General features: G+C 40.2%; 1 protein-coding gene across 1 annotated transcript; it reads right to left on the bottom strand.

Moving 5' to 3' along the window:
• Window positions 1-933: 933 nt before the first annotated feature.
• On the bottom strand, window positions 934-6353 carry Znf597 (zinc finger protein 597). The gene is made up of 3 exons (XM_076839786.1): window positions 6029-6353; window positions 5120-5243; window positions 934-2870 (listed from the first exon to the last, which is right to left on the bottom strand). The coding sequence occupies exons 1-3, from the start codon at window positions 6059-6061 to the stop codon at window positions 1756-1758; spliced, it is 1272 nt and encodes a 423-aa protein (XP_076695901.1). The 5' UTR covers window positions 6062-6353; the 3' UTR covers window positions 934-1755.
• Window positions 6354-15455: the final 9102 nt, after the last annotated feature.

Raw genomic sequence — 15455 nt, 5'->3', positions numbered from 1 at the left:
AAGAGAGTAAGACCATTCTTATATGCCAATCAAAAGATCACATATAGTTTTGCTGATAGGTATATAATCAATTTTAATGTAAAAAGAAATTCTGTTTGTATATTTATAACATCTCTGCTTTATAACCACACTATTTAATATTTTGCAGCAATATTTATCTGTTTAACAGTACCTAAGGATCTATGTTATGAAGTGTCTTGGTTAAAATTCTAACCATTTTTATACGTATTTGTCTTTTGAGATGGAGAGGAAGTGTTGTGATTTTTTTGGAAACTAAAACCTTATAGAACTTGAAATCTCAAATCTGATTGTAGGGATGGGAATTAACACTAGAAGTCCCAAAGGGTCTTCTATTGCTTTATGAGCATACTTGAAATTCAGGCTTTGGATAAAGTGCAAAGAGAATGAAGGAGTTCCAAGATGCAAGTACGCAGGGTGGTCTTAATAATGACCATCATCCCTCCATACCTCAGACTCCCTGGTTGCTTGCACTGCTAATACTTGGTGGGAATGCCAAAACATAACAAAGTATCACAGAATGCAAAGCGTTTAGAATTAGAAGACACCCAAATTTTTTGGGGGTGGGGGTGGGTTCCAGGGATTGAACTCAGGGGCACTCAACCACTGAGCCACATCCCCAGGCCTATTTTGTATTTTACTTAGAGACAGGTTCTTGTTGAGTTGCTTAGCATCTTACTTTTGCTGAGGCTGGCTTTGAACTTGCAATCCTCCTGGCAAGCCTCCCCAGCTGCTGGGATTATAGGTGTGCACCATCGAGCCTGGCAGAAGACACCCAAATTTAAATGGCAGCCTCACTACAGTGTAATGCTTTGTGTGCTTGGCAAAGTACTGACTTTAACACTCTAGGAGCTTCAGTTTCTCATTTATGAAACAAAGACAGTCCTTTCTCTGTCACATATTTATTCCTAAGATTAAATTAGATAACATACCTAAAGTATTTAGCATGCTCAAAAAGTTATGATTATTCATAACAAGTCAGGGAATGTGCTTCAATAGGGATTTGGAGGCAAATCCCCTTAAAGTGTATCAAATACCCACTGGAATTAAGTCTAACCTCCAGAAGAGGGGTGTAGTAAGACTGCTAAAACTCCTACCAAATATTTGAGTCAAAAATGCCAAGACTTTCCCTTGACATCAGATCTGAGAATGGGAACTCCATAGATAACAAGTTGCCATCAAAATATCAACAAGTCCCATTCATTTGGGAATTTTAATGCAGGGGGAGGATATTCTAAACTCCTCTAGAAATTCACATGTAAAGCAATTATCTCCATACAAACATTACATTCAAATCGTTATAACAAAAAGTACAAAACAGATATAAAGTGATTCGCTTTTCTAGATATTATATGTGCAAAACTGGCAATAAATAAATTTTCCTCTAAAACTTACTTAGAAACCACATAAACAAAAATTTTAAAGAAATCTAACAATAACCTTCATTTTCATGAAAACTGAATTTTTTTAAAAAAGATACTTTGTTTCTCTGGCTCATACAAATGGAATGTGAACAGTAACTAAGTTCAAATTCTGGCTTTATTCACTAATTATGTGACACTGATGATGTTTCCTTATTTAAAAACTTGAAATAATACTGCTGAAATCAAGGTTGTGGTGAAAAATCAGATATTAAGCGGAATGTGTATAAAGTGCTTGGCACAGTGCCTGGCACAAAACAGTAACTGTTTCACCATACAGATACTGAAAAACCCAAGCATTAATGTAAACTTGTGTTTACATGGTGTTTTTTCTATGGGTTCGCTTATGAGTAATGAGATGCATATTCACTTTAAAACTCTTCCCACACACGGTACATTTGAAAGGTTCCTCTCTTGTGTGGCTCTTCTGGTGGCATGCAAGTTCTGAATCCAAAGCAAAACTTTTTGTACATGTTTTACATTTATGGGGCTTTTCCACTATATGAGTGTTTTGATGAGAAACAAGCTCAGAGAAACAAGGAAAGGTCAGGTCACAGTCAGGACATTGTAAGGGTTTGAACCTGGAAAATGAAAAAAAATTTTCATCATCAATATGGCATTTGTGAGAGACCTCCTTGTGGTCCTTCTCAGGGAGGTCAGTGTATAGGGGCTGCCTAAAGCTCTTCACTCGCTGGGTGTACTGGTATGGGGCGGTTGATGTGTGTGTTTTCTCATGCAAAGCCAGATTTGTTTTCTGATCAAAGTATTTACTACCATTAGCACTTTCGTATGCTTTTTCAACAGTATGGCTTTTCTGATGCTGTGCCAATCCTGGGAGCCACATAAAACCTTTCCCACATATGTCACATGTGTATGGTTTTTCCTTTATGTGGCTATTCATGTGCCGGGACAGATGTGACTGCTGGCGGAAGCTGGCACCACACTTGGTACACTTATAAGGCTTCTCACCAGTGTGGATTCTCCTGTGTGTCCTCAAGTTGGCTCTATGATTAAAGATTTTCCCACAGTCACCACATTTGTATTTGTTCTCTGCTGAATGAATTTTCTGATGTAAAACAAGGTATGAATTATCACTGAAGCTTTGGTCACATTCAGGGCACTTGAACACATTTTTGGCTTCTTCCCAGGGAAATTCAAGAATTTCAGAAAGTGCTCTGACTCCTAAACATTGAGACAATTCTACTAATGGGGTGTGGTTGTCAATGGTAACTAAAAGGCTTATCATCTCTTTCTTGCAAGTGGAAGTTCCATCTGAGAATTTCCTTTCAGGGACTCCAACTCCATCCTCAGAGGACTTTTCTGGGTAATAGACAAGGGGTGCAGCAATGGAGTACTTTTCTAAGGAAAGTTCTTCAAGTTCCATAGACTCTTGGCTTAATTGCTGATTAATCTCAGTCTTCCCTTCCCCTCCTGTTGATTAAAAAAAGCAAAACACGAAGAACACCTTCATATGATACTAGGGAAAGCAGCAGTTAAGAAGCAGTTACACAGAGGACCAGGAAACTGCAAATGGATTACCTTATAACCTAGACACTGACACATAAATAAAATCAGAAACCAAGAGGCTTTCCTGGCTTCCTCAAAGATCCAGGTCCAGGTGAATCTGTAAGGGGAAGGAGCAGAGAATGGCTCTAACTAAGTCAAAGTTGAGTGGGATAGGTACAAAGGACAATCTTGGTATGCACTGTCTAGAGATATAGATGTATCTATTTAAAACTCAAGAGCTTTTCATCATTTAAGCTAACTCAAGTGACAGCTGAGCAATGAAAACTGGAGTAAGATTGGGGTTTATATTTATCAAAAAATAGGGCAAGTATTTTTCTACTATAACAGAGAAACAGGTTACTAAAAGTAGTTTCGTTTCACCAGGAGAAGTCTCTAAAACTTCTGTGCCCTGAGGAACCATGGAAGTAGGGCTGCTATGTGTACAGCAGGTCAATGATGGCCAGTCTTACCTCAAGGATGGCTGACAAACTTGGGCCTGCCAGAAAGAGTTCCTTTTGAATATTTTTGCAAATATAACCAGCTCTCACATAGTTATGGGTTCTGTATGTAAAGATTCAACCAACCACAGATTGAAAATATTCTAAACAAAAACTTCATCAATACTAAACATGTACATTTTTTTGTCATTATTCCCAAACAACATGGTGTAACATCTATTTATATTATACTTACTTTGGGTTAGGTATTATTAAAATCTAGATGTGATTTAAAGCACATGGAAGATGTGCATGGATCATATGGAAATACTACCATACTTTATATAAGGGACTTGAGCATCTGCTGATTTTGGTACCCTTGAGTGGAGGGCAGTGTCCTGGAACCAGGCTCCTGCAGGGACAAGTATATTCTTCATTTATAAAGCTAATATATTAATACAAAAAGGACTCTTCCTTCCAAAGAACTAAAGTCCTATGACTGTTCCAAGTCACTGACTATAAAGGGTTTCTGGTCTATAGTATAATGCATGGAATCCAAACAGTACCACCAGTTTTTCTGATTTTTCTGAGTTCACTCTGGGATACCAGGGTCACTAGGATTTGAGAGCAAAATAGTAAAGAAGGAGCAACTTCTTAGAGAACTTAAGCATCTACAAAAGTTTCCTTAAAAACTTTTGCTGAGTATTCATCTCCATATACATGGAAAAACTATCCAAGGCCATGGAAAGAACCACCAAAAAGGAAAACATAGAACAGTACACAAAGTTCACACAATAGTTCATACTCCCACCAGCCAAATTGGAAAGACCCACTAGCACACAGGACATCAAGCAGTCTCCTAAGGAAAATAACTGCCTCACAAGTATGACCAATCATCTCTAGCCTAAAGGTTGATCTGAATCCACACAAACAAAGCAAAAAAAAAAAAATGCAACCTTGAAAGAATCAAATTGACCCCAAGTAACTTAACTGCATCCCACCACAAAATCCAAAAATATTTTTATACAACAAAATCAAGTGACCAACAAAATAAAATTTACAATGCCCAAAATCCAATCAAAACTTACCAGGCATGTAAAGAAACAGAAAAATATGATCCATAACAAGGAAAAAAAACTATCACTAGAAACAGACCCAGAAGTGACAAAGATAAAAAAAACTAGCAGAAAAAAAAATACTAAAATAGCTATTATAAATATACTTCATATGTTCAAGAAGGTAAGGAAAAACACAGACATGATAATGAGAGAAATGGAAGATATAAAACATAAGTTCTGGGATAGTTTAGATACTCAACCCAGTTCAGAGGTAAAATATACTCACGCATAGGAATACTGCAAAGATCCCCCTTGGATGAGAAAGGCATAGCACCCCCCTTAAGAGCAAATCACTTTTCTATCTTTAGTAAATGACAATAATTTATAGTAATGGGGTTTCCCAAGTGCAACTATAAACTGACTGCAACAAATATTAGGGAAGATTACCAGGAACTGCCAGTGTTGTGTGAAACCACAGGTACTATACTAGACTGGATGTCTGTCTCTCAAAAATCATCATACACTTTGAAACTTGTTCCTTCATGCAAGTTTTCACCATATCTGTATAAATCATTCAGCAACAGGTCCTGCACCACCATATCAACATGTGGACAAGAAATTAAATCCTCATCCTAGAATTAACAAAAGTCCGAAAATGCAGGAAAAACAATTGCCTTACCCATCAAAGCCACATCTTCGAAACACTCCTGTTTGATTTCTTTTTTGATTTTCTGGGCAGGGTGCAGGCTCACACATTCCTCTTGACAAAAATACACAGCTAGGTCGTCATACAGGGTCGATCCCTGAAACAACATGAGAACCCATCTCAATACAACAGTGTAGTGGGTCAGCCCCTCAGTCTAGAGAGGTAGAAAATAGCTAAAATTATCAGATGCAAGGGGTAAAAGGGTTTGGCCTAAAAGGTTTCCAAATGCTAGGATGGGATATAAACAGGGTCTAGGAGTGGGGCTGGAGTTAGGAAGGAGAGAGTAAATATGGACATAAATTTTGAGGCAGTGACTTAAGGGTCAAGAAAGTATGTTGTGAGAATGATGGAGTCTCCCCTTCATTTAGAATGGATACTGTAAGAGAAAGAAGATTGGCCAGCTAAGGAAGACTCACGAGAGAGGTTTTAAAATTCTCCCAATATCCTTTCCTTTGCTGGTCTCTCTCTTCCTTCCCCATGGCACTCATTGCTCAGCTCCTTCCATCACTACATCCAGGCCCACTACTCCTCCTCTACGTTTACAGAATTTTGTTGTGATTAGGAATCAGCTGGGCATTATCATTATTGAACGAGTGTGGAGTGAAGCCTAGAAATTTGTCATTTCCACAGGCATTCCAGAAAGACACTGACAAACTGCTACAAACCCCTCCCAAGGGCTCTGCTCCCTAGCTGGTGGTTCTGAAAAGAATTTGGTAAACCACTTCTCATCTGTGACCGGTCTAGGAACGAAGGGCAAAGGGCTATTCGGGAATCGGGTATCCTCCCATCACTACAGGCGTACCTAGCCTTTCTCCGAGGAGGTCAGGCAGAGGCCGGAAAATAACCACTGAACTTGGATGGGAAAAAGGTAGCTCGTCTCACCTGGGCGTCGGATGACGCGAGCGCAGACGCCATCTGCTGAGTGGGGGGCACCTCCTGCAATCGCTTCGGGGACGTCAGACAAAGCTTCGAATAGAAACAAAGGTCCCTGGAGGGGCCCACTCGGCTGCCAAGCTCCTCGTGCCCTCAGCCTCCCTCAAGCTCCCTGGAAAACCAGGGCCGCCTACTCCTCTCCCGGGTCCAGCCTCGAAAGGGGCCCACTCAGCTCCGGAGCAAAGAGCCTCGCCCTACCCCGGCCCAAGCAGCAGGAAGCCACGCCCGATTGAGACGCGACGACCAAAGACTATGCCCCCGCAAAACTCCCACGCTCCCATGCTCCCCACGCAGGCGCCGAAGGGAGCCTCAGGAAGCTGCGCGCTGCAGCACCTCCCCTCCCCTCCATGCCGCGCTGTGATTGACCAGTATTTTCCGAGGGGGCGGATCCTCTTCTGAGTAGACCAATCGAGCAGCTAAACTGAGGCCTAGAAGAGTGGGGCAAGTGGGAGACGTAGATGCTCCTGCGTTTCTACCAGTAGGTATTTCCGGTTCCGCTGGTGGGGTCTCCCCGGTGAGCTCCTGGCCTGCTGACCCTGAGAGATGTGATGTTTCCTAGAAGGAAAGAGCGAACACAGGAAGACTCTGAGACTTGAAAGACAGTCGGTAATGAGATCTGGGAGCGGCCAGCAGGGCCTTGTGTGCCTCAAGTGCGGGTCTGGCCGGGGCCAGGGAATGCGGCCAGGGGCCGGCCTAGTCGCAGTTGGAGCAGTGTGCGGTCTTCGGTTGGTTATGGGGCCATGGGATGTAGAGGGGTCTTCCTGGCTCACAAGGTTCAGTTCAGGGTAGGCCAGGTCGCTGGTCCCCACTGCACTGTAACCTGCAGCTGTAACCCAACCAAGTGACTCAAAGCCACGGTGGACCTTAGGCAGGAGTAGAGCCTCTGGTTTTCTGCACGGGACATCGATCCATCCTCATACCTCCCATTCAACCCTTTCCAGTGCCAGACATGTCCCATATGATTGACACTGGGTGCTGTGGTTAGAAACTTAAGTTAGAAAATCGAGCCCTTTCCCAAACTCTGCCAATGATTGCTTCATTCATCTCGACCAATTTGTAACTTGGCTTTCCTTAGCTTTTTAAAAATTTTACTCTTTGCTCTGAACAAAGAGCTAAGGATGTCTGTTATCAATAACTTAGAGGGCAATTTCAAAAGTAAGATAATGTAAGGAAAAGGAATTGTAAGTTTATGAAGGTGTTTCAGGGGACAAAAAAAAAAAAAGGAAAGAAAAAAACAAGAATGATAGGTACCATAAAAATTCTAAGTGAATCTTAGCACAATTTCTTATTCTAGTACCAGGTTACTTAGGGAATGATTGCATACTCATTAAAACAATATCACAAGAGTTGACAAGTAGCAGGATTTAGTGGAATATCAAATAGGATAATTTCAGCTGCAAGTAACAGAAAGACCAACAAAATGATGTTCAAAGATAGGACAGTTGATTAATTTACTGGCTCAGTGACAGCATCAAAGTCCCAATGCCTCCATATTTCTTCTCTGTCATTCTTATCCTGTTAGTGAAAGTGATAGTGCAACCCAGATAACGTACACAGACATGTATTGTGAAATGTACTCATCATAAACCAGTAATTTTTAAGGTAAAAAGACCATCATAATTTGGTTTAGTATATCAGCTTCATGCCCTGGCATCAGAAGCAGGACCCAGACTTCCCTGACCATCTACCTGTACAAAATCAGGGCTCTATTAGAAAACAAAAGGAAGTAGGACAGATAGCTAATAGTTAACATATTACTAGTGACATCTATTGACAGCTAGGAAAATATTTTTGTGGAAATGGGTCACAAAAGGGTAGCTGAAGGCCCCAGGAGAAGGAGAAAGGTGCTTCAAGGACAGATGGAGGAATAAGAACAAACTCCCCTATAACATAGATCAGTCGAAAGCATATATGAAGAAGAGCAGACAGCCTGATATATGGAGGACTAAACTACAGGTATCTTCATTATGTAGTCATCTTTCTCCTCTTCATTTATGCTTAATGTTTTTTTTTCAGGGATGCCTTGTTTGGGGGCTCAGAATCTTCTAATCTGGATTTGCAGCTGTGTATATTATCTGGATTGCATTGTCACTTTCACTAATAGGCTAAGAATGACAGAGAAGGGTCTGGGGATGTGGCTCAAGTGGTAGCACGTTCGCCTGGCATGCGCAAGGCACTGGGTTCAATCCTCAGCACCACATAAAAATAAAAAATAAAGACATTGTGTCCACCTAAAACTAAAAAATAAATATAAAAAAAAAGAATGACAGGGAAGAAATATGTAAGCATTAGGACCTTGATGCTGTCACTGAGTCACTAAATTAACAGTAAGCTTGCATGTCTCTTGCGTTTGAACCCTATTCCCATTATTATAGAGAGATAAGCACAGTTTCCGATGACTAGATTTGAATCTTATAATATTAACTTGTTATATAAGAAGAAAAAGAGTTATTCCTGAAATGGGAGAAGAAACAAAATCTTCCCTGACCCTTCTAGCAGCAAACTACCAAAACTATAAATACGTGGACAAAGAAAGAGGAAACATGAAAGTTTGATGAGATAAAAAGCCTAAACTACATTAAGATTGAAAGAATAAGACTGAATTATATACCTAACTCAATTTTTTAAAAATCGGAAATATTTGATTGTATATATATTAAATGCTCGAGTGATGTATTTTAACCATTAAAATTAAAAATCCACAACCTCCTTTTAGAGGAGTCTTCATTTCCACCTTTAATATACCAAGAATAATAATAATAGTCTCTATGTATTGAAATGTTTTTGGTAGATGAACACCAGCTTTCTCTCATAAGATCACATTTTTCTTCATTAAAAATAACTTTTGCTGGGCATTTTGGTGCACATCTGTAATCCCAGCAGCTCAGGAAGCTGAGGCAGGAGGATTTCAAATTCAAAGCCAGCCTCAGCAATTTAATGAGGCCCTATGCAACTTAGCGAGACCCTTTCTCAAAATCAAAAATTAAAAAGGTTGGGATGTAGCTCAGTGGTTAAGCACCCATGGGTTCAATCCCCAGTATCCCCCCAATTTTTTATTATTATAAAAGCAGTATGTGTGTGTTTTAGAAAGTTTGAAAATAGAAATAAGCAAAAACATTGTCAAAGCACCACATTCCTAACACGAAGAGATTACTGCTGTTACTCTTAAGTACATATTTTTATTTGATGAATTTCAAAATAATTTCCAGAATTAATTGCTCATTAGATTTGATATGGTTTCCATTCAGAGATAATACTACTCTTTAGGGCCCACTATCTAAAATTAAGTACATCTCTGGTTCTTAGGGTATGTCTATTACTCATCAGAAATTGGCACAGGGCCTTCTCATGATGTACCAAAGGAGTATATGTAAACAAGATTATCTTCCTCACAACTTTAGAGAGGCTCTTCTCACAGGTGTCCAGCATACCCAACTAAACAGTAAATAAAACATGTATTCTTGACTCCCAGTCTCTTATGGGAATGATGGCTGCACCTCATGCTTGCAAGTTTTACTTTTACCAAAAACAAGAAGCTTTCATGATTTCAAAACTAGGATTACCTCTAACTGGATAGGAATCTCTTCATCAGAGATGTGGTGCTATAAAATGTACCTCCAACATGTTAATGTCATTATTATAAATTAACTTTGCTGTGTCAATTCCAGCCAAATTGTTTTTCAGTTACTGAAGCCAGAGAAGCTTCCATTTACAGATTCTAGACCTGCTGATACTGATTTAATTTTTTTGACACAGTACCTTTATTTATTTATTTATTTGTTTGTTTATTTGTTGTAGGTGGACACAATACCTTTGTTTATTTATTTTTATGTGGTGCTGAGGATCAAACCCAGGGCCTCGCATGTGCTAGGCGAGCACTCTGCCACTGAGCCACAACCCTAATCCCCCTTTATTATTTATTTTTATGTGTTGCTGAGTATTGAACCCATGCCTCACATGTGCTAGGCAAGCACTCTACCACTGAGCTACAGCCTGAGCCCCTGATTAATTCTTGTTAAATAGAAGCTTCAAACAAAGACTCCTGGAGGGTAATGGGACCCACAGAGAATGCAGGTTAGACACAATGAGGACAGAAAAGAAATGACCGAATGGGTAGTCTGTTAGAAGACTACATGTTTAAGTTATTGCCCCCCCCAAAAGGGTTCATCAAATTAAGACTTCTGAGATCCAGGATTTAATTGAGACTTACTAGCCTAGGAGTTACAGAGATGGGATGGCCAGGAGTAAAATGATGGCCTTGCCTCTGATGGCTGGGCATGGTGGTGCATGCCTTTAATTCCAGTGACTGGTGACTGGGGAGGCTGAGGCTGGAGGATCACAAGTTCAAGGACAGCCTGGGCAGAGTAGTGGGACCCTAACTCAAAATAAAAAAGGGCTGTGGATGTTGCTCAATGGTACAGTGCTCCTGGGTTCAATCTTCAGTACCCTGCCCCCCCACACACATACACACACAAAGAAGACTTTTTTTTAATTATATTATTGTATTTTAATACCTTTTTTTAAATTTTTATGTGGTGCTGTGGATCCAACCCAGTACTCTACCACTGAGCTACAACCACAGCCCCCAAAAGATTGTTTTTTACCTTGAAGGATGAGGCATAGATCCAGACTTAGTAGGGAAAAGAGTTCCAGGAAAGGAGTCAAAGCCTTCTCTATCCTGTTTGGAATGTTGCCATTGTATTCAGAGGAAACTTACTTATGTGAAATCCATTTTGACCTGTCAATAAATACTTTTTAAATTATTACTACTGAATGATTCAGGGGGGTTTAGTAAAATAAAGGCTTTCACTTAATTCATAGGAGGATAAATGAGTATATTCTTTTTTAAGTAAAATAGAGTATTCCAGTCACTCTAACTGTATGCAAATAAATATTTAGTTTAAGCAACAGTCCCTTGTGAGTCTAATTAGTAAGCCAAGTCTTAGAGTACACTGACAGATAAATGGAGAAGCAGACCCTCTGAGACAGGAACTATGTAGCCGCATGGTCCTTTTCTTTCTCTGTTTTGGTTCTAATTGCAAGTAGTCTCATCCTTGATTATCCATCTTATACACATGCATTATTTCACACCAAGGGAGAATTTCCAGATATTTTGGAAACCCCAAATATTTTTTTCTTGTTTGTCCTGGTTTTGATCTATGCGGATACTAATAAAACCCTTAGAACCATCCACTCTATTTCATGCCAATCTCATGTAATCTTTCCACTTTCCTGGGAGTGCCCCAAGGATGGTCAAGAGCCCTTTCAGGCAGAACAAGTACTGATTAACAAGCTTCAGAGCTTGCCATGAAGTGACTTATTTTGTTTTTTCTCCTGGACACTAGGAAAGAGGTCTTCCTGTAAAGGCTGCTTTTGTAAACTTGTGACTTTCCTCCTAGGTAAGTCAGGAAAGTTATGGTTCGTGGCTTTAGTGAAGAACCGGTCCTTTCTTTCTTTTCTTTTTTTTTTAATATTTATTTTTTAGTTCTTGGCAGACATAACATCTTTGTATGTGGTGCTGAGGATCGAACCCGGGCCACACGCATGCCAGGCAAGCGCGTTACCGCTTGAGCCACATCTCCAGCCCCAGAACCGGTCCTTTCTAATAAAGAATCCATTTGTTTCTTGATTTTCATCCTTCGTAGTGAGCACTCAGAGCTGCCACTTTGGAGAGGAGCTTCATTCATCCTGTGTGCCGTAAAGGCCTTGGGTGAGTATTTCATTGTAAGATGGGGACAATACCTATCTTTCAGAGTTGTTGAGGAAGGAAAAGAGAACTTACCAGAAGGACTATAATGGTGTGTAGCACATAGCAGATACAGTAAATCTATATTTACTCATTTCATTCTAGATATTGCACACTTGTTTGCAATCATCTGCATTGAAATCCTGATCAAACTATCAGTTAATCACACAAGGCAGATTGTTTCCTGGTCACCATTTGAATACCCACAATGCCTGGCCTTCTTTAAGTGAGGAAAAAAGAGAATTTAATTTCAAAGTTTGGCCCTCATCTCATATTTGCTTTTTATTTATGAAAATATAGTGCTTGTCCATGTAAATATCTCTGAAAGAATGCCAGGAACCTGATAACCTTAGTTCCCTGGAGAACTCTGATACTCAGAAACAGAGGGAAATATTTCTCACCTTGAATCCTTTTGTCCTTTTAAAAAATTTACCATAGGGGCTGGGGATGTGGCTCAAGCAGTAGCGCGCTCGCCTGGCATGCGTGCGGCCCGGGTTCGATCCTCAGCACCACGAACAAACAAAGATGTTGTGCCTGCTGAAAAACTAAAAAATAAATGTTAAAAAATTCCCTCTCTCTCTCTCTCTCTCTCTCTCTCTCTCTCTCTCTCCCCCACTCTTAAAAAAAAAAACAAAAAATTTACCATAGGCATGTATTACCTCAAAAAAGGTTTAATGTCAGAAAATCTCCCCAAGTTAAACCAAACTAAAAATATCTTGTTAGACACATTTGTAAAAATGTATTATGTAAAGGTGAAATATACTTAATAAAAATTGAAAAAAATTTTCAAACAGACTAAGAAATACACATGAAAACAATGACATCTTTGTAATTTCAATTGCAGAGAGGTAAAGAATAGTATTCCAGGGCAAGGGAGGGAGAAGGGGAGGTTCACCCAATTGGACAGGGCAGAGTGCCAGGAAAGGAGGAGGAATGGGAATGGAAAAGACAATAGAATGAATGGGACATAACTTTCCTGTATTCACATATGAATACATGACCAGTGTAACTCCACATCATGTACAAGATGGAATAAGTTACTTACTTACACAAAAATGGAAATTTATACTCCTTGTATATACAGTATGTCAAAATACATTCTACTGTCATGTACAACTAAAAAAACCAATTTAAAAAATTTTAATACAGTGCAAAAAAATAAAAAAGAATAGTTTCCCATGTTGGCAGGGGTGTGGGCTGTTTGTCTTGGTGTAGCAAATGTAGAGTCTTCTTGCTCTTGGTATGACAACACATTAGTAAAAAAAACCTTTCTGGCAGGCATTCTGTGATTTGTTTCCAAAGTTAAAATATGGTTAATTAAAATCATTTTAACCAACATTCTAGGAATTTTTCCTACAGAAGTACAGATGGTCCCCAACTTACTATGGTTCAGCTTAATGATTTTCCAGCTTTACAATAATGCAAAAGCAATACACATTCAGTGGAAACCACACTTCAAATCTTGATCTTTTCCCAGGATAGCAATATGTGGTACAATACTCTCAAGATGGTGGGAGGGACTAGGGAAGAATAGAAGTTCATTGGATTAGACAAAGGGGAATGAAGGGAAGGAAGGATGGGAATAGGAAAAAGAATGAATTGGACATAATTTTCCTATGTTCATATATGAATACAAGACCAGTGAAATTCTACATCATGTACAACCACAAGAATGGGAGCTCAATTAGAATAAGTTATATTCCATGTATGTATAATATGTCAAGATACACTCTACTGTCACGTATATCTAAAAAGAACAAATTTTAAAAGTTGAGGAAAAAAAGATGTTGTGCAATGAAAGCTGTCACAAGCCACAGCTCCCAGTCAGTCATATGATCAGGAGAATTAGCAACCAATGTGCTACAAGAATTGAATATTGCCAGCATTTTTGTGGACATAGGTATTCAATAAATTACATGAGATAGTCAATATTATAAATAGGTTTTGTGTTAGAAGATCTTACCAAACTATGGACTAATGTAACTGTTCTGAGCATATTTAAGGTAGGCTAGGCTAAACTACTATGTTAGGTGGGTAAGAAGTGTTAAATGCAGTTTTGACTTAATATTTTCAACTTATGGGGCTGGGGATATAGCTCAGTTAGTAGGGTGCTTGCCTAGCATACACAAGGCCCTGGGTTCTAATCCCCAGCACCATATTAAAAATATATATATATGAACAGATCTCTCTCTCCCCCTCCCTCCCTCCCCCTCCCCTCCCCCTCCCCCTCTCCCTGTCTCTCCCTCCTCCCTCCTCCCTTTGCTTTCCCTCTCCTTCATGCAATGCCTGAGTCTCTTTCCTCCACCACCACATTCTTCCACCATGATGTTCTGCCTCACCTTGAGCCCTGAGGAATGGAGCCAGCCTTCTATGGACTGAGACCTCTGAAACCATGAGCCCTCAATTTATGGTGGTTTTTTTTCAGGACATCTGTAATCAAAAAGTGTGCAGGTTGGGGCTGGGGTTGTGGGTCAGTGGTAGAGTACTTGCCTAGCATGTGTGAGGCACTGGGTTCAATCCTCAGCACCACATAAAAATAAATAAATAAAAGTAATTGTGTCCATCTACAACAAAAGAAAAAAAAGTGTTCAGGTGTGTGTAAATGTTTGTGAGCTGCAGTATTGTTTACCACCTGAATGTCCAGGTGTTGGTGGGGACTGGATTGCCAGTCCTTGCTGTCCTCCCTCCCCAGCTATAGGTCATCTTACTGACCACTCTTTCCAAATAGAGCAAGGGGTCATAGGTGGGTCGCATCCAGAGAAGGGAGGCTTTGGGATCACCCAAGCTTGGAATAAGAGCAAAACTGGACTTTTGTTCCTATATGGGCCAGATAAGTGTATCAGGGCCATGAAAAACGGTGGGTGAACATTAAAGTACCTCATTTTCTAGAGATTCTGGTCTTGGAGTGTCTTCAGAAGGGAAGGGCAGAGCTTGTCCATGCAGGTGATAGCTGGCTGCTCTCTTTAGGTCACAGGAACCTGATTACATTCTTGTCTCCAAGGCTAGGTGAGAGCTGGGGAGCTGAGCACGCAGGAATCAGGGGCTTCCTTTTAAAGGCCCTGCTTGACAGCTTGATATGTGACCAGACCATGGGAGCCTGCAGCTTTTCCCCACCAGTAGAACCTTTAGGTGTCTCTCTACTCGACCCAAGGCCAGAAGGTGAAATGGGCCATGAATAGCCAAGAGAAAAATAGTGATGTACCAGATAGTACACTTAGGGGCAGGGGAAGAAGAAACAACTTTCCAGAGAACTCCTGATGAAACAGAACTTCTAGAGGAGAGAGGTGGCAGCTCTGCCTAGACTTCACAACTGGATGAAATTCAGTTATAGCAAAACTTTCAGTTCAATAGATTAACTGAAGGAGGAGATGATCATTACAAAGCTAGTAATCTGTTGGATTAAGAAGTAGAGTACAGCAGTGCAAAACCAAGAAGGCAGAGACTTGGAGGATGGATTAGAACTACACTCCCTATGATTAGATTGTTCCTGAAATAATCCCCATGACCAGGAGATGCCCCTTGCCCTCTCTTGCTTAGGCCAGGGTCATCTGAACTGTCACCAAGCCAAGGGAGAAAGGGTTGATCTTAATTGATTAAACCAGTGAGGGACCACTTTGAAACAGTATGGGG

Source organism: Callospermophilus lateralis, chromosome 19 (genome assembly GCF_048772815.1).
Source record: "Callospermophilus lateralis isolate mCalLat2 chromosome 19, mCalLat2.hap1, whole genome shotgun sequence".
Lineage (NCBI taxonomy): Eukaryota > Metazoa > Chordata > Mammalia > Rodentia > Sciuridae > Callospermophilus > Callospermophilus lateralis.
Note: the sequence above shows the minus strand (reverse complement) of the source record. Positions and strands in the feature narration are given on the sequence as shown.